This window comes from Eumetopias jubatus, unplaced genomic scaffold, assembly GCF_037043125.1.
Source record: "Eumetopias jubatus isolate StellerSeaLion01/CBP00866 unplaced genomic scaffold, mEumJub1_p1.0 scaffold_11, whole genome shotgun sequence".
Classification (NCBI taxonomy): Eukaryota; Metazoa; Chordata; class Mammalia; order Carnivora; family Otariidae; genus Eumetopias; species Eumetopias jubatus.
Genome location: NW_028274817.1, coordinates 65,077,641 through 65,102,103, shown reverse-complemented (window position 1 = coordinate 65,102,103; position 24,463 = coordinate 65,077,641). Strand labels below are relative to the sequence as shown.

Below are 24,463 nucleotides of genomic sequence, written 5' to 3'. Positions count from 1 at the left end.
AAGATATCTGAGGGAATAAAAGTAGGAAGAAAGAATAAAAGTAGGGGTGCCTGGGTGGCTCAGATGGTTAAGCGTCTGCCTTCAGCTCAGGTCATGATCCCGGGGTCCTGGGATCGAGTCCCGCATCGGGCTCCCTGCTCCTTGGGAGCCTGCTTCTCCCTCTGCCTCTCTCTCTCTCTCTCTCTCTGTCTCTCATTAATAAGTAAATAAAATCTTTAAAAAAAAAGAATAAAAGTAAATATATTCATGAATAATCCTGAGTCAACAAAAAAGCTAAAAGATGTTACTCATATTCTATTTACTAAGATAGGAATGTATATAACATTCTAACATTAAAAAGTTTTAAAATCTTTAATGTTTAAAAGAAATAAGTTTTAATAATCTTGGAAATGTATTTTCTGGAAAACCTCATTCCAATGAGGTGGTAGGATTTGAAAATAGCTACTGTAGAAATCATTCTAGACAAAGTACAGGGAGAATGTAGTCATGAGGCTCTGGAGAGTGGAAGAAAAGGGATTTAGCAAGAGGCTTAGACAAAAGTTCTCCTGTTCAAAAATAAAGCCTGACTGAAATAGTTCAATACACCATGGAAATTTGTCATTATTTTATATAATTACATAGGTCTATTTTATTAAATCAAACAGTACCTTAAATTAATATTCTGTGTGTGCATAAAGGATTGAAGTACTGGCAACATGCTACAACACAATAAAGCTTGAAAGCCTTACCCTAAGTGAAGAAAAAGTTAGATATTATATGATTTCACTTTTACAAAATGTCCAGAAATATTTTTATGAAATGTCCAGAAAAGGCAAATCCACTGAGACAAAAAGTACATTGGTAGTTTCCCGGGGATAGGGCATTCGGGAATGACTGCTTATGAGTACAGAATTTCTGAGGTGATGAAAACGCTGTGGAGTTCAAGGGAATAGTTGTGATAGTTACATAACATTGTGAATACATTAAATGCCACTGAATTGTAAACTTTAAAATGGTTAAATGGATTTTATGTTATGTGTATTTTTACCGCAATAAACTCTAGTCATTAAATTAAAATGTGGGATAATGCAGATTAATATTCAAGCTACCACAATGAATAAATGTTTAGGATGACTTTAAGTAACTGTGCTATGAATTAAAAAAGGCAAGTAATGAGGTTATAAACAGATTATTCGTTTGTCAAAGCCCAATAAACTCCATATTACAAAGAATAAACTTTAATGTATCTAAATAATAAAACAAAGGAACTGACCTAAGTGACTTTAGAAAATATTTTAATTATAAATTATAAAGCCATAGACAAAAACAATCATATAAACACTGTACTATAGTTGGTAAACTTGTTTCTCACAGAGGTACAGGTTAACAATTCTGAAATTACTTTGCATGTATAATGAGTCTGGACAAATAAATAAATAAATGGATGGTGGATAGCTGGAGCCAGGATTCTCATAGTTGGAAAAGTAAGTAACAGATTAACAAAGAAGGTGAAAATGAACACTATGATACTGGATTAGACTCGAAGACACCATTATGAAATCAAGTTTATCTCTATGCACTCACACAAAGGGATAGATTTGTGCGCAGATGGGCGCCTGGGTGGCTCAGTTGGTTAAGCGACTTGCCTTCAGTTCAGGTCATGATCCTGGAGTCCCAGGATCAAGTCCCACATCGGGCTCCCCACTCAGCGGGGAGTCTGCTTCTCCCTCTGACCTTCCCCCCTCTCGTGCTCTCTTATCTCATTATCTCTCTCAAATAAATAAATAAAATCTTAAAAAAAAAGATTTGTGTGCAAATGCAGATTTGTACACATATCACCTGCTGAGAGGACCTAGAAGCAAAGATACTCCAATAGCAACAAACATTCCCAAGCACCCAGATCTTGGTTTGTAAACACCATTTTTCAATAAAAGGCACCATGGCACACTACTGAAATGGTTAATTCTGGGGCAGAAGGCAGAGACAATATAACATAAGCCCAGAGTACCTTATAGTACCAGAAAGTAATGAAGTGCTTAAAACAACAACAACAGAAGTATGACATATCAAAGGGATACAGGAACCAATCTACAAACCTGAAAGAGCTCTCAATGGCCAAACTGGAACAATTTGAACAACAAAATAAATAACATAGCATTAGTTTATAATCTAACATATAAACTAATAATAGTCTGTACTGATATAAATCAATGATTGATTATATAAGTAAGTAGAAAGGACAAATCTTTCTTAAAGAAAAACTCCAAATTTTATGTGCAGATAATGGCCACTAAGGGAGACAGAGCTTAATTTCTGCCTTCCCCCAACTTGGGTAAGCTAGATTTTGTGACTGACTTCCAAAGAACAGAGTAGAAACAAGCGAAAATAGTAGATCCAGTAATGTCATGTAGATCTAATGTACCCTGGATATGATGTGATGAGAAAGGTATTTCACCTCTGGCAAATTTTTTAAAAAACCTATAACCCCAGTCTAATTACAAGAAGAACAAACACACACTAGTGAACACTCTATAGACTACTTGCACAACATTCAAGACTGACAAGATAATGAAAAATAAAGACTGAGAAGTTGTCATAGACCAGACAAGACTGTGGAGACATGACAATTAAATGCAGTGTAATACACCCTAGATCAGATCCTGGAACAGAATGTGGACATGAAAAATGGTGAAATTCAAATATAGTTTGGAGTTTAGTTAACATATGCCAACAATGTATCAATTTCTTAGTTTTGACAAATCTACCATGACAATGTAAAATGTTAACAGTGGGAAATCTGGGCACATGGAATATGGGAGTTTGTTTATTGTTGTTTTCTGTTTTTTGGTTTTACTATCCTTTCACATTTTCTGTAAAAAAATTGTTCCAAAGTAAAACATTTTTAAAATGTCACTAAATGATTTACATGGAAATAACAAATGTTATTCTTCATGTCAAGCTTTAATTTTTTAAAAATTTATTTCCTCATGAACAAATCACAATGTTAAGCATCTGAAACTGTTGTTTTACCTATTCCAAAGCAATCTTCTTAAAAATCTGTTGCAATACTATTCACCAGCTTAAAGTTCTCTGACAATAAAACCACAGAACTTTCAGACAAATACTTGATAAACTTATTGAGCCTTAGATTTACAATGGCAATGTTACTTTGGTACACGTTAATTAAACCATTATCTTAAAAAAGAGGCAAAACAGTACAAACATTCAGTTATAAGATGAATAAGGTCTGAGAATCTAATTTATAACATAAGTATAGCTGATAACACTGTACTGTATAATTAAAATTTGCTAAAAGAGTAAAACTTAAATGCTCTCACCAAAAAAAATGGGGATAGTAAATATGTGAGGTCATAGATGTGTAACTCAAAGGGGTGAATCCTTCTGTTAGGCTTGGCCTAAGCAACAGGAGGATGGAACCAGATGTCCTGATAGAGAGCCCCCAACTGAGGACCACCCAGGGACCACCCCATTCCACCCATCTAGCAGTCAGTTTGCAGTTACAACATCCCGACAGAGTTAGAGTTAAGTTTGTTGTGCTTGTTGCACTTGTGCAGAAAGCAGTCACTTGTCCTTATTTGACCGATGTCTCTAAAATAGAAATAATGTTGTGGTTTCCTACCCCATTAAGGCATTTCAAATATATTTTGGGAAAGGACATGGATAGTTGGCTAATCATTATATAATCCAGGCCTGTCACTCAAATGTTTTGACCCTAGGACCCACCCAAAAGAAAAAACTGATATAAGCCCACACCCAGGAGTTTTCTGGGTCTTTGTCTCTTTTGAGTAGGCGACCCCCGCTTTGGTATACTTTAATAAAACTTTGCTCTGCTTTTCTTTCATTTTACTCTCCTGTAATTCTTTAATGTGGGCAGTGAAAATAACTGAGGCTCCTTTCCTTTTCATTCTCTCAGTAACACTTCCAAAATGTATACATTTATCAAAATCATACATTGTACACTTTAAATATTTTACAACTCTGTCCATTATACCTGAATAAACCTGAAAATAAATAAAATTTAATAAAAAAGAGGCAAATTGATGGATTCTTAAGAATAATGTTATTTTGACAGTGAAAATTAGACTTTCTTAACACACATCTAAAGCCTCAATAAGTGCTTCAAAGTAACTAGATTAAATAAGATAAAGTTTAAAAAAATACAAATAATTAAAAATTAATTAGTTTTGTGAATAATACAACTTGCTGCTTTTCCAAGTGCCAAATAAGAATTAAATATTTGGATCTTGCATTATGAGAATTACTGTCATAAGGCTAGACAGTATTGTAAATATTAACCTTCCATAGTGATGACACTTTAAAACACGGGAAAAAAAACATGTAGCAATTCTTCTAATGACATAAAATTAGGAAAGAAATTTAACTGTTTCCAGAGTATGGAGAGAGGTCTTGTTACCATCTAATATTCAGACAGTTGGAAGAAACTGCAATTGTGACTTAGGCACCTGATGCATTTTTAGTTGTTTACAAGATCTCCCTAAAAACCTCAAACACTTCCAGACTCAGCAACTGAATTCTGAAAAGTTGGCAACATTAAGGCTTTTACCTTAATAAACTTGTACTAAGAAACAGAAAGAAGGAAAAAACCAGAAGGACAAATGAAACAAAAACCAGATACTTAGTATTTGCTTGTTAAACAGAACATCAGCATATTTTTTATTCAACTTGCTTATTTATCTCAGTGCCTGTTAATATATTACCTGGATCAACCAAAGCTTTGTTAAAGATTTCCTTAAGTTTCCTACTCTTCACATTCCTTCCTTGAGCAAGATTTCTGTACATCTCATAGCCTATGATCATAACACCACCATCTTCTTGCCACCTCTGCAGCATGTAGCTTCTCTCCTGAGGACGTTTCACAGTTGCTAATTCAGAGACCTTTTGTGGGAAAATAAAGATTCTTAAAGGTAGCTATTAGGAATGTAGGAATACTGCATATTCCCATGGAAATATGCATAATTGCTAATTAAAAATCTTTTACTATATGAATTTCATGTAGTTATTTTATTAAAAGAAAATATTTAAATTATAATACCTCAAGCTTCTCATCATCTTTTAATCCCTCCTGCCACTTCTCAAATTCATTCATCCAATTCAAAGCGGTATTAAGAGGACAAACCACTAAAGCTGTGCTGAAATCCAATTTGTCACACAAAAGAACCGTATGAAGAAAACTTACCACCTACAAGAAAACAAATTAAGTTACCATCTTCAACTAAAATACCGGCAAGAAAGTTAAAATAAAACAATCTTACAATTTACTAGTTTTGTTTTCTTTTACCTTTAAACAATAAAGCAACCAACCAAAGGTCACAATTTCCATACCAGGCAAAGTACGGGGAAAGAGATATAATATATAAAAAGACAGAGTTTGATTACATGATGTATAAGGTTCTTCTAACTCTAAAGCTCCATGATCCTATGATCAATAATAATAATATGAATATAAGAAATAACCATACCAAAACTACGACTAAGTCCCTAGTCTCTGCCCAATGTGCCTCCCCACAAACTCAGAAACTGCCATTGCCAATTTAGAAGAGAACGGTGTTATACAGTACTTTTCCATTCTAAAGTGTTCTGAATTGATATCTTGGGAAGATGAAGGTGGAGTACGAGGACCCTAGGCTCGCCTCATCCCACAATTAAAATAACTATCAAATCATCATAAATATCCCAGAAATTAACTTAAAGAAACTGGCAGAACAAACTCCACAAGTGAAGGTAGAGAAGAGGCCACATCAAAGAAGGTAGAAAGTACAGAGATGTGGTTTGGGACAGAAACGGTTCAAGGCCACTGTGGTGGGGAGGGAGATGTGGTCGTGGAGAAGGACAAAAGACAGCCTACCACACAGGGGAGCATAGAGGGAAAATGAATCCCCAAAGCAACTGGCTTGGAATGTGAAGAGGCTGAATTTGGTGAGTTCTTGAAACCAGTGGGGCTTGAAGTCCAGTTTTAAAGGTCAGCAGGCATGACTGAGATACAGCCCAGAGGACAATGTGCTGCTCTTGGAGAGAAGGCAAACAGTGCACGGACATACAGCATGGCAGCAAAATGAAGAGTACCTGGGGCACACAGTGGGGAGGGTATTCATTCATCTCAGACCACATCCCAGGGAAACAGCATTCACAAAGAGACCCCTACAGGAACAAAGAAACCTGGCAACATCATCTTCCCAACCCTCCCCTCAGCATAAGCACAAGGTCACCTGTGGGAAGCAGAAGAGCACTGACACTTGTTACCTAACTTGCTTAGACTAAGCCCAACTGCCAGCATTCCAGCAGAAGCACCCCTCTGAGTCATGCTTTGCTTAGTCCCAGGGCAGAAGGCCCTCTCCCCCAGAAGACCAACCCAAATCCCTGTTCACACCGTGTCTCCCGACCTGGGAGTTTTCAGGATCTCAGTTCAGCAGCAGTTGCAACACTTCTCATTTCACAAGTAGACCTCAGCACGCCTAGTTAAAAGATGCCACATTCCTGCAAGAAATCAAACACTGCCCACAACAGGCAAAGAAAGTCTCTGCAGACGGCGGCTGTGAAGGATAAAGCGGCCAGAACAAAACAACAAAGCACATGCAGCACCCATTGGAGACACTCCCACAAACACCAGACCCTAGGGAACAGAGGACACTATATGGCACATCACTACAAGACCTTTTCTTCATAAGGCCTATCCTCTAAAGAATAGGAGACTGAACTCACTTTTCTAACATACAGAAACACATACACAGACATAGAAAAAATGACAAGACAGAGAAATTTATCCCAAATGAAAGAACACAACAAGGCCATAGGCACAGATCGAAGTGAAACAGATATAAGTAATATGCCTGATAAATAATTTAAAGGAATGATCATAAGGATACTTACTGGACTTGTGAAAAGAGAGGAAGACATGAGTGAGACCCTTAACAGAGAGATAAGAAATAACATAGCAGAGATAAAAGGTTCAATGAACGAAATGAGGGGTGCCTTGGTGGATCAGTCAGTTAAGTGAATCTGCCTTCACCTCAAGTCATGATCCTGGGGTCCTGGAATGGAGCCCCGTGCTGGGCTCCTTGATCAGTGGGGAGCTGTCTTCTCCCTCCACCCCCCCATGCTGTCTATCCTGCTCACTCTCAAATAAATAAATAAAATCTAAAAAAGGAGGGATGGGGCTCAATAAATAAAATGAAAAACAGGTTGGATGGAATGAACAGCAGGCTGGAAGAAGTGCAGAAATGAATTAATGACCTAGAAGACAGAGTAATGTAAAGTAATGAAGCAAAACAAAAGAGAGAAAAAAAAATATTATGCAAAATGAGAAGAGACATAGGGAAATGACTCCATCAAACACAGTAACATTTTGTATTACAGGAATCCCAGAGGAAGATGACAGAGGGATGCCTGGGTGGCTCAGTTGTTCAGTGTCTGCCTTCAGCTCGGGTCATGATCCCAGCATCCTGGGATCGAGCCCTGCATCAGGCTCCCTGCTCCACAGGAAGCCTTCTTCTCCCTCTCCCACTCCCCCTGCTTGTGTTCCCTCTCTTGCTGTCAAATAAATAAAGAAAATCTTTAAAAAAAAAAAGATGACAGAGAAAAGAGAGCAGAAAATTTATTTGAAAAAATAATAGCTGAAAACTTCCCTAATTTGGGAAAGGAAGCAGATATCCACACGCAGGAAGCACAGAGAACTCCCAACAAAGTCAACAAAAGCAGACACATACCAAGACATACTGTAATTAAATTGACAAAATATAGTGAAAAAAAATTTTAAAGCACTAAGGCAAAAGAAGAAAGTAACATAAAACCCATAAGGCTACCAGCAGCCTTTAAAGCTGAAACTTTGTAGGCAAGGAGAAAGTGGCATGATATATTCAAAGTGCTGAATGGGAAAAATCTGTGACCAAGAATACTCTATCCAGAAAGATCATAATTCAAAATAGAAGGAGAAATAAAGAGTTTACCATACATAGAAAAACTAAAGTAGCAAGAAATATTAAAAGAGACTCTTTCAGTTGAAAGGAGAGACCAAAAGGATTAAAAATAAATGTTTCTGTAAAAAATCAATAAAGGAACAAATAAAAGGATGTAAAATATGACACCAGATACTGAAAATATGTGGAAGAGAGGAGTAAAGAATGGGCTCGAACTTAAACAACCATCAACTTAATACAGACTGCTATATGCAGAAGTTATATAAAACCCTAATGGTAACCATATATCAAAAACCACTAATAAACATGCAAAGAATAAAGAGAAAGAAATCCAAATATATCACTAAAGAAAATCAGCAAAACATGGAAGAGAAAAAGACAAGAAAGAATCAAAGAAAATCTTCAGAAACAACCACAAAATGAATAATAAAATGACACTAAATATATAACTATCAATAATTACTTTGAATGTAACTGGACTAAGTGCTCCCAAAAAAGACATAGGGTGACAGAATGGATTAAAAAAAAACAAAAAGACCCATCCATATGCTACCTATAACAAACTCATCTGAGACCTAAACGAACCTGATGATTAAAAGTGAAGGGATGGAGAAAACATGTATCACCCAAATGGATGTCAAAAAAACAAAAAAGCCAGAATAGCAATACCTATATCAGACAAAATATACTTTAAAACAAAGATGGAACAAGGGACAAAGTAGGACACTATATAATCATAAAGGGAAAAATTTAAAAAAGAAGATATAACAACCGTGAATATTTATACACTCAACATGGGAGCACCTAAATACCTAAAACAATAAATAACAAACATAAAGAAATTGATAATAATACAATAATAGTGGGGATGGGGTGTCTGGGTGGCTCAGGCGGTTAAGCGTCTACCTTTGGCTCAGGTTATGATCTCAGGGTCCTGGGATCAAGCTCTACATCAGGCTCCCTGCTCAACGGGGAACCTCCTTCTCCCTCTCACTCTACTGCTCCCCCTGCTTGTGCTTTCTCTCAATAAATATCTTAAAAAAAAAGAAAAAAATAATAGCGGAGATATTAACACCCCACTTATATCAATGGACAGATCATCTAAACAGAAAACCAACAAGGAAACATTGCCTCTGAATGACACATTGAAACAGATGAATTTAACAGATCCATGCAGAACATTCCATCGTGAAACAGCAGAATACACATTCTTCTCAAGAGCACAAAACATTCTCCAGAATATGACATATTAGCCATAAAACAAGCCTCAACAAACTCAAGAAAACAGAATTCATACCATAAATCTTTTCTGACCAAAATGCTATTAAACTAGAAGTCAACCACAAGAAAAATCTAGAAAATAACAAATACTTGGAAATTACATAACATACTATTAAACAATTAATGGGTCAATGAGAAAATAAAAGAAATAAAAAACTACGTGAAAAACAAATGAAAATGAAAACACAATGACCAAAAACCCCTGAGATGGAGCAAAACAGAAGCAGGAAGAATCTGAAATAAATAACCCATCCTTACACCTAAAGAAGCTAGAAAAAGAGCAACAAACAAAACTAAAATAAGCAGAAGGAAGGCGATAATAAAAATTACAGCAGAAATAAATGATTTAGAAAATAAAAAAGACAATAGAGAAGATCAATGAAACAAGGAGCTGGTTCCTTAAAAAAAAGCAAGAAAATATATAAACCTCTAGCTAGACTGAGAAATAAAAAAAGAGAAAGTACTCAAGTAAATAAAATTATAAATTAGAGAGGAGAAATAACAAATGACATTATAAAAATACAATTATAAGAGAATATTATGAAAAACTACATACTAAAAAAAAATGGACAACCTAGAATGAATGCCTAGAAAAATATAAACTGCCAAAACTGAAAAAGGAAGATATAGAAAATTCAATCACAACCATAACCAGCAAAGAAATTGAATGAGTAATCAAAAAAACCCTAACAAACTAAAGAGCAGGAAAAAAGGACTTCATAGGTGAATTCTACCAAACATATAAAGAAGAGTTAATACCTATTCTTCTCGAACTACTAAAAAATACAGAAAAGGAATAAAAACTTCCAAATTCAGTCTATGAGGCCAGCATTACCCTGATTCCAAAAACAAAGAAATCACTAAAAAGGAGAACTACAGGCTAATATCCCTGGTAAACACTGATGTAAAAATGCTCAACAAAATGCTACCGAACCAAATCCAACAACGCATTTCAAAAATCATACACCATGATTAACTGCAATTTATTCCTGGGCTGCAAGGGTCAGTCAATACTGGCAAATCAATCAATGTCATACACCACAACAATAAAAGAAAGGATAAATACCATATAATCATTTCAACAGAAGCAGAAAAAAGATTTGACAAACTACAACATTCACTCATGATAAAAAGCTCAACAAAGTAGATTTAGAAGAACCATACCTGAACATATGAAAGACTCCACCAAAAAACTGCTAGAACTGATAAACTCAGGGAAGTCACAGGACACAAAATCAACAAACAGAAATCTGTTGCATTTCTACACACCAATAATGAAGAGGCAGAAACAGAAATTAAGAAAACAATACCATTTACAATTGCACCAAAAATATTAAGATACCTAGGAATAAACTTAGCCAAAGAGGTGAAAGACCTGTACTCTGAAAAGTAAAAATACTGATGAAAGAAATTGAAGATGAAGAAATGTAAAGACATTCCATGTTCATGGATTGGAAGAACAAATATTGTTAAAATGTCTATACTACCCAAAGCAACCTACACATTTAACACAATCCCTATCAAAATACCACCAGCATTTTTCACAAAGCTAGAACAAACAATCCTAAAATCTGTATGGACCACAAGGATCCCCAATAGCCAAAGTAATCTTTTCTGAAACAAGAAAAGCAAAACATAAGTGCACCTGGGTGGCTCAGTCAGTTTGAGCACCAGACTCTTGGTTTCAGCTTGGGTCATGATCTCAAGGTCTTGGGATAGAGCCCCGCGACAGGCTCCACACTCAACAGGGAGTCTGCTTGGGATTCTCTCCCCACCTTTCCCTATACCCCTCCCCCGGCTCATGCACACTCTTACTCTTTCTAAAATAAATAAATAAACATTAAAAAAAAGAAAAGTATTATAATTCCAGACATGAAGGTTATATTATAAAGCTGTAGTAATCAAAATAGTATGGTACTGTCACAAAAATACACACATAAAGCAACTGAACAGAAGAGAAAACCCAGAAATAAACCCACAATTATATGGTGAATTAATCTGTGACAAACCAGGAAAGACTATCGAATGAGAAAAACACAGTCTCTTTAAGAAATGGTGTTGAGAAAACTGGACAGTGACATGCAAAAGAAAGAAACTGGACCACTTTCCTACACCACACAAAAAGATAAATTCAAAATGGATGAAAGCTAAATGTGAAACCTAAACCCATAAAAATATTCGAAGAGAGCACAAGCAGTAGGTTTTCTGACATCGGCTGTAGGAACATGTTAAGAGATATGGCTCTGAGGCAAGGGAAACAAAAGCAAAAATAAACTTGGGCTTCAACAAAATGGAAAGCTTCTGCAGAGCAAAGGAAACAATCAACCAAACTAAAAGGTAACCTTCAGAATCAGAGAAGGTATTTGCAAAGGACGTATCTGATAAAGGGTTATATATCCAAAATATATAAAGAACCTTTAAAACTCAACACCAAAAAAAATAATCCAGTTGAAAAATGTACACAAGACATGAACAGACATTTTTCCAAGGAAGATAAACAGACGGCCAACAGACACAGAAAAGATGAACATCACTCATCAACAAGGAAATGCAATCAAAACAACAATGAAATATAACCTTACCCCTGTCAGAATGGCTAAAGTCAAAAACACAAGACAAAGAAGTATTGACAAAAATGCGGAAAAAAAAGGAACCATCTTGCACTGTTGGTGGGAAAAGAGAATGGAGATTCCTCAAAAAGTTAAAAATAGAACTGCCCTACAATCCAGCAACCACACTACTGGGTATTTACCCAAAGAATAGAGAAACACGAATTCAGAAGCATACATGTACCTCTATGTTTAAAAAAGCATGATTTACAATAGCCAAATATGGAAGCTGCCCAAGTGTCCATCCATAGATGAATGGATAAAGATGTGAGATACACACACACACACACACAGAGGAATATTATTTAGCCATAAGTAAGAATGAAATCTTCCGATTTGCTACAACCTGGACGGAGCTAGAGAGCAAAATGCTAACTGTAATAAGTCAGTCAGAGTAACAAAAATATCATGGGATTTAACTCATATGTGAAATTTAAGAAACAAAAAAAAATGAACAAAGGAAAAAAAAAAGAGAGAGAGACAAATCAAGAAGCAGATCCTTAATTATAGAGAACAAACTGATGGTAACCAGAGAGGAGGGTGGTAAGAGGGTAGAATAAATAGATGATGGGGAATAAGGGGTGCATTTGTCATAATGAGCCCTGGCTGATGTATGGAATTAGTGAATAACTATATTGTATACCTGAAACTAACATAACACTGTACATTAACTGAATGGAATTAAAAACCTAAAAGCCAATGCAGGGGTGGTTCAATACCCACAAATCCATCAATGTGATATGCCACATTGATAAAAGAAAGCATAAGAACCTCTCAACAGATTCAGAAAAGGCATGGCAAAATACAGCATCCTTTCTTAATAAAAATCCTCAAGAAAGTAGGGATAGACTGGAACCTACCTCAACATCATAAAGGCCATACATGAAAGACTCACAGCTAATATCATACTCAATGGGGAAAAACTGAAGAGTTTCCCCCTAAAGATAGGAACATAACAGGGATTCCACTCTCACCACTATTGTTCAACATAGTACTGGAAGTGCTACCTCAGCAATCAGACAACAAAAAGAAATAAAAGGCATCCAAATCAGCAAGGAAGAAGGAAAACTTTCAGTCTTTGCAGACAACACAATACTCTGTAGAAAACCTGAAAGACTCCAACAAAAAATTGATAGAACTGATACACAAATTCAGCAGCGTCAGTATATAAAATCAATTTACAGAACGCTGCTGCATGTCTATACACCAATAATTAAGCAGCAAAAAGAGAAATCAAGGAACTGATCCCATTTACAAATGTACCAAAAAACATAAGACATCTAGGAATAGCCTAACCTCTTCTAAGAGCTTTGCACTCTGAAAACTACAGAACACTTATGAAAGAAATTGAAGAGGACACAAAGAAATGGAAAAACATTCCATTCTCATGGATAGGAAGAACAAATATTGTTGAAATGTCTATACTACCGAAAGCAATCTACACATTTAATGCAATCCCTATCAAATTACCATTAGCATTTTTCACAGAGCTAGAACAAACAATCCTAAAATGTGTATGGAACCACAAGAGACCCCAAATAGCCAAAGCAATCTTGAAAAGGAAAAGCAAAGCTGGAGGCATCATGATTTCAGACTTCAGGCTGTATTACAAAGCTGTAATCATCAAGACAGTATGGTACTGGCCCAAAAACAGACACATAAAGGAATGGAACAGAAGAGAAAACCCAGAAATGGACCCACAACTATATGGTCAACTAATCTTTGACAAAGCAAAAAGGAATATCCAATGGAAAAAAGACAGTCCCTTCAACAAATGGTGCCGGGAAAAATGGACAGCAACATGCAAAAGAATGAAACTGGACCACTTTTTTCCACCATACACAAAAACAAATTTCAAATGGATGAAAGACCTAAATGTGAGACAGGAGACCATCACAGTCTTAGAGAAGAAAACAGGCAGCAATCTCTTTGACCTCAGCCATAGCAACTTCTTACCAGACACATCTACAGAGGTAAGGGAAACAAAAGCAAAAATGAACTACTGTGACTTCATCAAGATAAAAAGTTTCTGCATGGTGAAGGAAACAACAGAACTAAAAGGCAACCTACCAAATGGGAGAAGACACTTGCAAATGACGTATCAGATAAAGGTCTAGCATCCAATATCTATAAAAACCTTATCAACCTGAACACCCAAAAAACAAATAATCCAGTTAAGAAATGGTGAGAAGACATGAACGGAGATTTCTCCAAAGAAGACACGAAAAAACGCTCATCATTTATCATCAGGGAAATACAAATCAAAACCACAATGAGACACCACCTCACACGGGTCAGAATGGAGAAAATTAACAATCAGGAAACAACAGATGTTGGTGAGGATGCGGAGAAAGGGGAATGCTCTTACACCGTTGGTGGGAATGCAAACTGGTGCAGCCACTCTGGACAACAGTATGGAGGTTCCTCAAAAAGTTAAAAATAGAACTACCCTATGACCCAGCAATTGTACTAGGTATTTATCCAATGGATAACAAAACTACTGTTTGAAGGGGCACACACACCCCTATGTTTATTAGCAACACTAACAACAATACCCAAATTATGGAAAGAGCCCAAATGTCCATTAACTGATGAATGGATAATTAAGATATGGTAAATATATACAATAGAATATTACTCTGCCATCAAAAGAATGAAATGTTGCCACAAGCAAGGACATGGATGGAACTAGAGTGAAATAAGCCAGTCAGAGAAAGACAAATATCAAATGACTTCACTCATGTGGAATTTAAGAAGCAAAATAGATGAACATAGTGGAAGGGAAGGAAAAGGGAAAGGATAAAGTCTGAGAGGGAGGCAAACCACAACAGAGTTACCTACAGAGGGTTGTTGGAAGGGAGGTGGGGTGGGGTTGGAAGATGGACTAAATGGGTGATGGGCATTAAGGAGGGCACTCATTGTGATGAGCACTGGGTGTTATACGTAAGTGATGAATCACTAAATTCTACTCCTAAAACCAATACTACACCATATGTTAAGTAACTTGAATTTCAGTAAAATCTGAGAACAAAAAAAGAACCTTAAAAGCCAAGAAAATTGGTTAAAATGGTTAAAAAATAAAAAAGTGTTCTGATTCAGTCTATAATTATCTCATGGCTTAATATTACATATATATTTAAAAAAATTATATTACGTATATATTCACTGTCATCTCTGCTACACGTCCTGCCAATCAGAAATTCAGTATTCTAATAATGAAAAATATTTTACATTCTCATTACTATAAGATCACAGACGATTAAAAATTGTAAGGAAGTTCATTTCCACCTCAGAATCTTTGCAGTTTTTACTGACTATGCCTTGTAACCCCATTCCTTCACTTCATTAGGATCTCTGCTCATACATCAACTCCTTAAAGTTGCATTCCCTCTCTATTCTCTCTGAACACTTACTACCTGAAAGTACATATTTCTTATTTGATTAAAATCTCTCAACTGCACTACAATATAAGCTTCCTGAGAGAGGTATCTTGTTATTCTTGTTTACTGGCTGCTATATCTCCAGACCCTGTAACTCAGCCTGGGACACAGAATAGAATCCAATATATAATCTTGAAATCATGAATGCACAAGAACAGAATACCTTCATGTTCTTACCTGTAAAGTCTTACCAAGGCCCATGCAGTGTGCTAGAATGCATCCTGAACCTGGAGATTTCTTTGTTTTTTTTACAGATTCACAGCAGCAATCCCACATAAACTGAACACCTAAAAATGATAGCTTCATTAAATTAAATTTAAAGATCCAAGTTAAAAATCTTCCTTCATACACACATCAAAAACATAACTAAAACTTCTAAGAAACAGAATTTTAAAATGAGATAAAGAATCTCATAATTATATATGAAATCCCCCCACCCTCACTAAGGTTAATTAGAAAAAAAAAAAAAACAGATAGTAAACTGAAGCATACAACAGGGCGACTTTCCTTCATTCATCTATTCTAGCATAGCAAACCTTCATTCCCTGGGACAATCCGAAGAAACATATGAATACTCTACTATGGAAATGTTATCTAAAATTTTATCTAATTTATAGATTCCTGTCACATATTAAGGTTTATTGAGTTGATTAGGAAAACTACCCAGGAGATAATTTATCATTTCTCCTTTTATTCAATAGTAAAGACTAAACAAGAAAGGGGGCTCACTACCCAAGGAGTAGAACTGTAGAACTTCCCTTATGAATTCATTCACATACACACTCAAAACTGACTTACTGTTTCCACTTTAACAAAACAGAGAACACGGATAATTTGGTATCTTTCAAAATACCAATGTCAGAATATTATTAACAAACATACGTGAAAAAATGTTGAAATAGCATTTCCTAAAGAAGACTTTTAGCTAACAGTGGTTATCTCTCCCTACCCTGCAGCTGCCCTTAACCCAACCATTGCAGACTATACGAAATCCACTTGCTATATATACCCATTTATATGTGGCACTTATTTCCCCTCCTACAACAATTTTTTTTTGGCAATCATTCAATTGTTTCTCCTCATTTATTTATGAGCTCCATAGGGGGCTGGGTTCACATTTGTTTTTCTCACCAACGTGCCTCTAGTGCTTAGCAGAATGCGAAGCACACAGGAGACACCAAATACTGGTAAAATGTAATTAAAAATGCTTTAATCATGGGGCACCTGGCTCAGCTGGTTAGGCATCCAACTCTTGATTTAGGCTCTGGTCTTGATCTCAGGGTCATGAGTTCAAGCCCCACACTGAGCTCTGTGCTGGGCAAGGAGCCTACTTAAAAAAAATGCTTTAATCATATAATTGTTTCTTACCATCTACTTGATGTGGTTTCAATTTGATAACCATATTTCTATGAACCTGCACTAAAGGTTCTTTGGTTTCTTCATCTTCATCTAAAACCAACTTGGTTGTTATTGGACATTTGGTGGGTGAAGCATCTTCAATTTCTATCACCTACAAGAAAGGGAATTACAGTTAGCTAACTCATAGCAATCTTTCAAGCAATGGTGGAGTATTAGTATTACTAAGGGAAATTTTCCAAAATATAGAGACATCTACTTACACACCACACATCCAATATTTTGGTTCAATTAAGATCAGGACAGATCACAGGTTAACACATGTTTTCCAAAATTAATACTTGTATAAGACTTTGAACTACTGTGGAAATATCAGTAATTAAGCTCATCAGTTCTCACCCAATATATCTCAACACACATGATAGGTAGAGCTGTGAGAAAACCAGTGTTCTAAAATAAACTATAGTAGCAACCTACAAATTTTAATAGACTGATGGCTCCCAAACAAGGATGGTTCTATTCTTCTAGAAGACATCTGAAAATGTGCAAAGGCATTTAAGGTTGTCACAAAGACTGGTCAGGACTGGTATTTAATGTAGGCAGAGGGGAAAGTAAATACAGATGTTCAATAACGTAAAAGTCCCAAACAAGAATTGTTCCACCCAAAATGCCAAAAAGACTCCCACTGCAAAACAGTATAAATATGTGTTGTGAAAGGGAAAACCTTTTCGAAACATTGGTTTGAGAACCACAGGCTCAAAAAACATTACAAAAACATAAAATATCCTCTAATGCAAAAGGGAAACAATTATCTCAAGTTTCCTATTTAAGAAAAAACTTATATATACAAATGAATACATGTATGTGTATGCATTTTTTGCTGTCTTATCCCAATATCTATCCATCACATACTACACCCAAGAACTGCATAAGGTAGGTACAAATATTCCCATTTTACAAATAAAAAGAAGTGAAGGACACAGAAGTTAAATAACTTACACAAAGTCATACAACTATTAAGTATTACAGCACTAAGATACCCAGAGGGTCAGACACTAGAGTCCTCACTCTTAATCACTACACAGTACTACTTTAATAAAGGAAATGCTTGTATAAACAAACACTTTTATGACTCCATGAAACCAATAAAGATTCATGATTTTGTTTTTTATAAGATTCATGATTTTAAAAATACAGACATTATGATATTTAAGGAATACATTTACCCAGTACTTTCTTATTTAGAACTGTAACTATGGATGACTTAATATTCACCATGGAAATTTTCAAATGTAAAAAAAAGTAGAACAGCATAATAAACCCTGTTCCCCATTATCCAGCTTCAAATATTATCAACTTCTGGCCAGTTTTTTTTTCACTGACAGCCTCCTACTCATTCTCCAACCCCAAAGATCCCACAAATGATTTTGAAGCAAACGTGAGAAAGCACGGAATTTCATCTGTAAATGTTTTTAAATGTCTCTTTAAAAGGACACTCTCTTTTTTAAACCATAACTACATTATCATTATTGAATGTAAAAAAATTATAAGTCACAAATCTGTGATAAATTACCTGAATAGATACTGCACTTACATAAAAGTGTAAATGATAGACAAATCAAGATTAATACTAGGTGACACCATGGTGGAGTATAAATACCATGGGCCATTTAGACCCAAACTCCATTTTAACAAGTTACTTAAACCCTCCTAGTTTCAGTTTTTTTACCTACAAACTGGGAAGGATTATAAACAGCCTTCATGGGGTTGTTGTGGAGATTAAGACAATGTATGCAAAGTAACTGACATAGACTATATATATTCGCTAAATTTTTATTGTATGCTAGCTTGGATGTGTACAAGCTTCATATCAATGGGGCAAATCCATTAATCAAAATGGAGAATTTCCTGAATGTCTTGTCCTTTTTGCAAGATGTAGCAGGCAGAATCATAAAAATGGTCCCTAAGATCCCATCCTCTGGTATAAATATCCTGTACAGTACAATGCCTTTGAGGGTGGTTGAGATCTGTAATTACGATAGGTCTGATTTAATCAAAAAGGATTCTCCTAGGTGGGCCAGACCTAATCAAGATGAGCCCTTCAGAAGTATAAGAAATGTTCTCTTACTAGTCTTGAAGCCATGTTGCGGAGAAATGTCTAGGAGCTAAGGATCTCAATGCTACAATTACAAAAAACTGAATTCTGACCAAAAGGGAGATTAAAAAGGACAGAAAGTCTTATATGAAAATCTGAGCTCTGGCTAAAACCTTAATATCTACTCAGTGAGACACTGAGCAGGTAACCCAGTAGAGCCATACTCAGTTAAGCCACTCTGAAATTTCTGACTTATAGGACTGTGACATAATAATATTGTCTTAAGAGGCTGTTTTTGATAATATTTTAACACATCACTAGAAAAATAATATACATCGCTATAATTAAGACTTTGGAACCATATGTTCATTAGTGATTTGCATGATATTTTTGTTATTAAGTGCTGTCTTTGGATTGAGGATTAGTGAATCTTCGTCCTAAATGTAGGAAGAGATAATTTATCTTTTTTATCATTTCATTTTTTTTTTCACCATCATAAGTGTACTCCTTATTCCTCATCCTGTATTTCCCCCACACCCCTGCCCACCTCCCCTCTGGTAACCATCAGTTTGTTCTCTATAATTAAGAGTCTGTTTCTTGGTTTGTCTCTCTTTTTTTCCTTTACTCATTTCTTTTGTTTCTTAAATTTGACATATGAGTGAGATCATATGGTATTTGTCTTTCTCCAGCTGACTTATTTTGATCAGCATTATACTCTCTATCTCTAGCCATGCCATTGCAAATGGCAAGATTGCATTCTTTTTATGGCTAAATAATATTCCATGCATATATGTAACACTTTTTCTTATCCATTCATCTATCAATGGACACTTGAGCTGCTTCCATAGTTTGGCTACTGCAAATAATGCTGCAACAAACACAGTGGTGCATGTATCCCTCTGAATTAGTGCTTTTATATTTTGGGGGTAAATACCCAGTAGTGTGATTCCTGGATCACAGGGTAGTACCATTTTTAATTTTTTGAGGAACTTCCATACTGTTTTCCAAAATGGCTTCACCAATTTCCATTGCTACCAACAGTGCAAGGGGGTTCATTTTTCTCCACAGCCTTGCCAACACTTTGATTCTTGGGTTTTTCATTTTAGCCATTCTGACAGGTGTGAGGTGGTATTTCAATGTAGCTTTGATGTACATTTCCCTGATGATCAGTGATGTTGGGCATATTATAATGTAAAGTTGTTGAATCACTACACTGTACACCTGAAATAACTAAAACACTGTGTGTTAACTATACTTAAATAAAAAAAGAAATAAAAATACAAAAGGGATTTAACAACAGTATGAGCATACAGAATAACTGACAAACATGAAGGTGACAACTGAAATTACAAACCTACGGAGCAGAAAGAAAAAAGAATAAAGAAAAATGAAAGACTAAGGGACTTGTGGGACACAATCAACTGGACCAACATATACATTATGAGAGTCAAAGAAGAGAATGAGAAAGGGGCTGAAAGATTATTTGAGGAAATACTGGCCCAAAACTCCACAAAAGTGAGTAATGACCAGAACCTACTAATCCAAGGAATGCAACAAACTAGAACTGAGATAAACTAAAAGAGACCCAGATTCAGCACATTATAATCAAAGCACTGAAGGCCAAAAACAAAGAGAATCTTGAAAATAGCTAGAGAGAACCTGTCAGATACAGGGATCATCAATAACATTATCGACTGACTTCTCGTCAGAAACTTAAGAGGCCAGAAGGTAGTGTGATAATACTTTTTTAAGATTTACTTATTTATTTTTTAGAGTGAGTGAGAGTGAGCAAGTGCAAGGAGGAGGGGCAGAGGGAGGGAAAGTCTTAAGCAAACTGTGTGCAGAGCACAGAGACCAACATGGGACTTGATTTCAGGACCTGGAGATCATGACCTGAGCCGAAACCAAGAGTCAGATGTTTAACCAACTGTGCCACCCAAGCACCCAGATAATATATTTTAAAGTGTTCAAATAAAATAACTGTCAGCTGAGAAAATCATAGCAAACAAAATATCCTTGAAAAAAGAGAGAGAAATTGAAACACTCCTAAACTGAGGGAGTTCATTACTAGACAAGAAATGCTAAAGGAAGGTGTTCAAGTTAAAATGAAAGGATGCTATACAGTAACTCAAAGATGTATGAAGAAATAAATATCTACGGACAAGACATATATGGGGCTAATATAAAACCCACTATTATTATAATTTTGGTATGCAACTCTATGTTTGCTCTCTATGCATTTAAAAGACAAAAGCATTAAAATGTAATTAAAAATATATGTTACTGGGCATAAAGTGTATAGAAATGTAATTTGTGACATGAATAATATACAGGGGGAATGAAGCTTTAGAAACCTACACTTTTGTATATGATTCAATTAAGTTGATATCAAATCAAACTACATCATTATGACATTAGGATGTTATATTTTATACCATGATAACCCCAAAGAAAATATCTAATGATTATGCACAAAAATGAGATGGGAATTAAAACGTGTCCCACTTAAAAAAAGTCAACTAAACAAAAAAAGAAGCAGGGGGGCCTGGGTGGCTCAGTCATTAGGTGTCTGCCTTTGGCTCAGGTCCTCGAATCGACCCCATATTGGGCTCCTCCCCCACTTGTGTTCCCTCTCTCACTGTCTCTCTCTGTCAAATAAATAAATAAAATCTTTTTTAAAAAAGGTAGCAATGGAGAAAACGAAAAAAAGCATTAAGACAAACAAAAAGTATCAAAATGGCAAGTTACTTACTCATCAGTACTTACTTAAAACACAAATGGATTAAACTCTCAATTAAAAGGAATAGATTGAGAGGGAGGAGCAAGATGGCAGAGGACTAGGAGAGCTAAATTTTGTCTGGTCCCAGGAATTCAGCTAGGTAGGGATCAAACCATTCTGAACACCTTTGAACTCAACAGGCCATGGAAGAAAATAATAGCAGCAACTCTGAACAGAAAAGCGACCACTTTCTGGAAGGTAGGATGTGCAGAGAAGTGAATTCGAGGCAATATTTGGGAAGATAGATGGCGGGGGGGGGAGCCTCTGTCAGCCGCTACTGTCAAGTGATAGAGCAGCGGAGCACAAAATCAAAACTTTTAGAAGTTGACTCCACTGAGGGACGTCACTCCAGTGGCTAAGCGGAGGGTGGAACCCTTGCTGAGACAGTGTGGTCTCAGGACCCTTGGAGTCACAGAAAGAACAAGGGTGCCTGAGTACAGCAGAGCTCCCAGATATTGGATCAGGGAAGCCGGCTGCAGAGGCAGAGCTCCCAGATACTGGAGCAGGGAAGCCGGCCGCAGAGACAGAGCCGAGGAGCGGGCTCTCAGCTAAGGGATGCTGTAAACTGATCCGTGGCACAGTCAGGCCACTGATCTTCTAGCAGGGACCCAACAAGCCGCAGATCTGGGGAGACTCCCCTTCCTCCCCAAGGAGGAGCAACACAGGAGCGCACCGCAGGAGTCTGCTGGGTTTAGAGACTCCACACGGGGTCGTGTGCTAGAGATAGAAATGCTCAGTCACAGGCCAGGGGAGCACAGAGTGCGGCCGGAGACGGGGGATACAGGAGTGACTGACTGCTTTTCTCTGAGGGCACACTGAGGAGTGGGGCCCCGAGTTCTCGGTTCCTCCGGGTCGGAGATTGGGAGGCTGCCATTGTCAGTCTCATCCTCCAAAGCTGTACGGAAAGCTTGCACGGAACAAAAGCTCCCGAGAGCAACCACGAGCAGATGACTTAGCCGAGCCCCAAGCCAAGGGCAGTGAAATTCTGCCTCTGGCAAAGACATTTGAGAACCACTACAACAGGCCCCTCACCCAGATCAGCAAGAACAGCCAGCCACAACCAAGTTTACCGATCAATGAGAATGGCAGAACTCCAGCACTAGGGGAATACTGCACATAGAATTCATGGCTTTCTCCCTCATGATTCCTTAAGTGTTTCAAAGTTAATTTTTTTAATTTTCTTTTTTTTTTCAAATTTTTCTTTTTCACTGTTTCAACCAACATCTTATCAATCCATTTTTTAAAAATCTTTTTTACTTTTCATTTTTACAATCATATTCTATCCTTTCATCATAGTTAACCTTATTCTTGGTATATATATAAGCTGTTCCCTCTTTCACATTTTGGGATACACTTTCTTCTAACAGACCAAAATTTACCTGAAATCTCTAGTGTATGGCTTTGTTCTAGTCTCCTGCCTAATCACATTCTCTCCCTTTTTTGTTTTTTAAATTTCTCTTCTTTCTTTTTTCAACCAAGTTCTTATCAATTCCTTTAATAAAATCTTTTATAATTTTCATCTTTACATTCATATTCCATTCCATCTCATTTACCCTTATTTTTATACATATATAAATATTCTTTCTCTAAAATTTTGGTAGACAGTTTCTGCTAACAGACCAAAATACACCCAAAATCTAGTGTGTGGCAGTGATCTATTCACCAGCCTGAACAGATGTGATGATATTCTTTTTTTTTGTTTTCTTTCTTTCCCTTTCTTTTCCACTGGTTTCAGGTCTCTTATGATTTGTTTAGTGTATATTTTTCTGGGGTCACTGTTACCCTGTTAGCATTTTGTTCTCTCATTCACCTATTCTCCTGCGGACAAAATGACAAGACGGAAAAAGTCACCTGAAAAAAAAAAAAGAACAAGAGGCAGTACCGACTGCCAGAGACCTAATCAATATGGACATTAGTATGATGTCAGAATTAGAGTTCAGAATGATGATTATAAACATAATACCTGGGCTTGAAAAAAGCATGGAAGATACTAGAGAAAACCCTTCTGGAGAAATAAAACAACTAAAGTCTAACCAAGTGTAAATCAAAAAGGCTATTAATGATGTGCAATCAGAACTGAAGGGTGTAACTGCTAGGATAAATAAGGGAGAAGGGAGAATTAGTGATATAGAAGACCAAATAATGGAGAATAAAGAAGCTGAGAAAAAGGGACATAAAACAACTACTGGATCATGAGGGCAGAATTCGAGAGATAAGTGATACCCTAAGACAAAACAATATTAGAATAACTGTTTCCCAAAAGAAGAAGAAAGAGAGAGAGGGCAGAAGGTAAACTGGAGCAAACTACAGCAGAGAACTTCCCTAATTTGGGGAAGTAAACAGACATCAAAATCCAGGAGGCACAGAGAACACCCTCAAAATCAATAAAAACAGGTCAACACCCCGACATCTAATAGTAAAATGTACAAGTCTCAGAGACAAACAGAAAATCCTGAAAGCAGCTAGGGACAAGAGGTCGGTAACCTACAATGATACAAACATTAGATTGGCAACAGACCTATCCACAGAGACCTGGGAGGCCAGAAAGGACTGACATGATATATTCAGAGCACTAAATGAGAAAAATATGCAGCCAAGAATACTACATACAGCTAGGCTGTGACTGAAAATAGAAGGAGAGAGAAAAAGCCTCCAGGACAAAGAAAAACTACAAGAATTTGCAAACATGAAACCAGCCCTACAAGAAATACTGAAAGGGGACCTCTAAGCAAAGAGAGAGTCTAAAAGTAACATAGACCAGAAAGGAACAGAGACAATATACAGTAACAGTCACCTTACAGGCAAAACAATGGCACTAAATTCATATCTTTCAATAGTTACCCTGAATGTAAATGGGCTAAATACCCGAATCAAAAGATACAGGGTATCAGACTGGATAAAAAAACAAGACCCATCGATATGCTGCCTGCAAGAGACTCATTTTTGACCCACTGAAATCTCCAGATTGA

General features: G+C 36.4%; 1 protein-coding gene across 6 annotated transcripts in view; it reads right to left on the bottom strand.

Annotated features, from left to right (window-relative positions):
• The window catches only part of ATRX (ATRX chromatin remodeler), a 300,408-nt gene that overhangs the window by 108,294 nt on the left and 167,651 nt on the right, over nt 1–24,463 (bottom strand). For all 6 annotated transcript variants that reach the window (XM_028101410.2, XM_088028724.1, XM_088028725.1 and 3 more), the window contains 4 exons: nt 16,633–16,774; nt 15,442–15,551; nt 5,054–5,200; nt 4,719–4,896 (listed from right to left, as the gene is read on the bottom strand). In XM_028101410.2, coding sequence (XP_027957211.1) covers nt 4,719–4,896; nt 5,054–5,200; nt 15,442–15,551; nt 16,633–16,774 — 577 coding nt within the window. The remainder of the gene's footprint in view (nt 1–4,718; nt 4,897–5,053; nt 5,201–15,441; nt 15,552–16,632; nt 16,775–24,463) is intronic.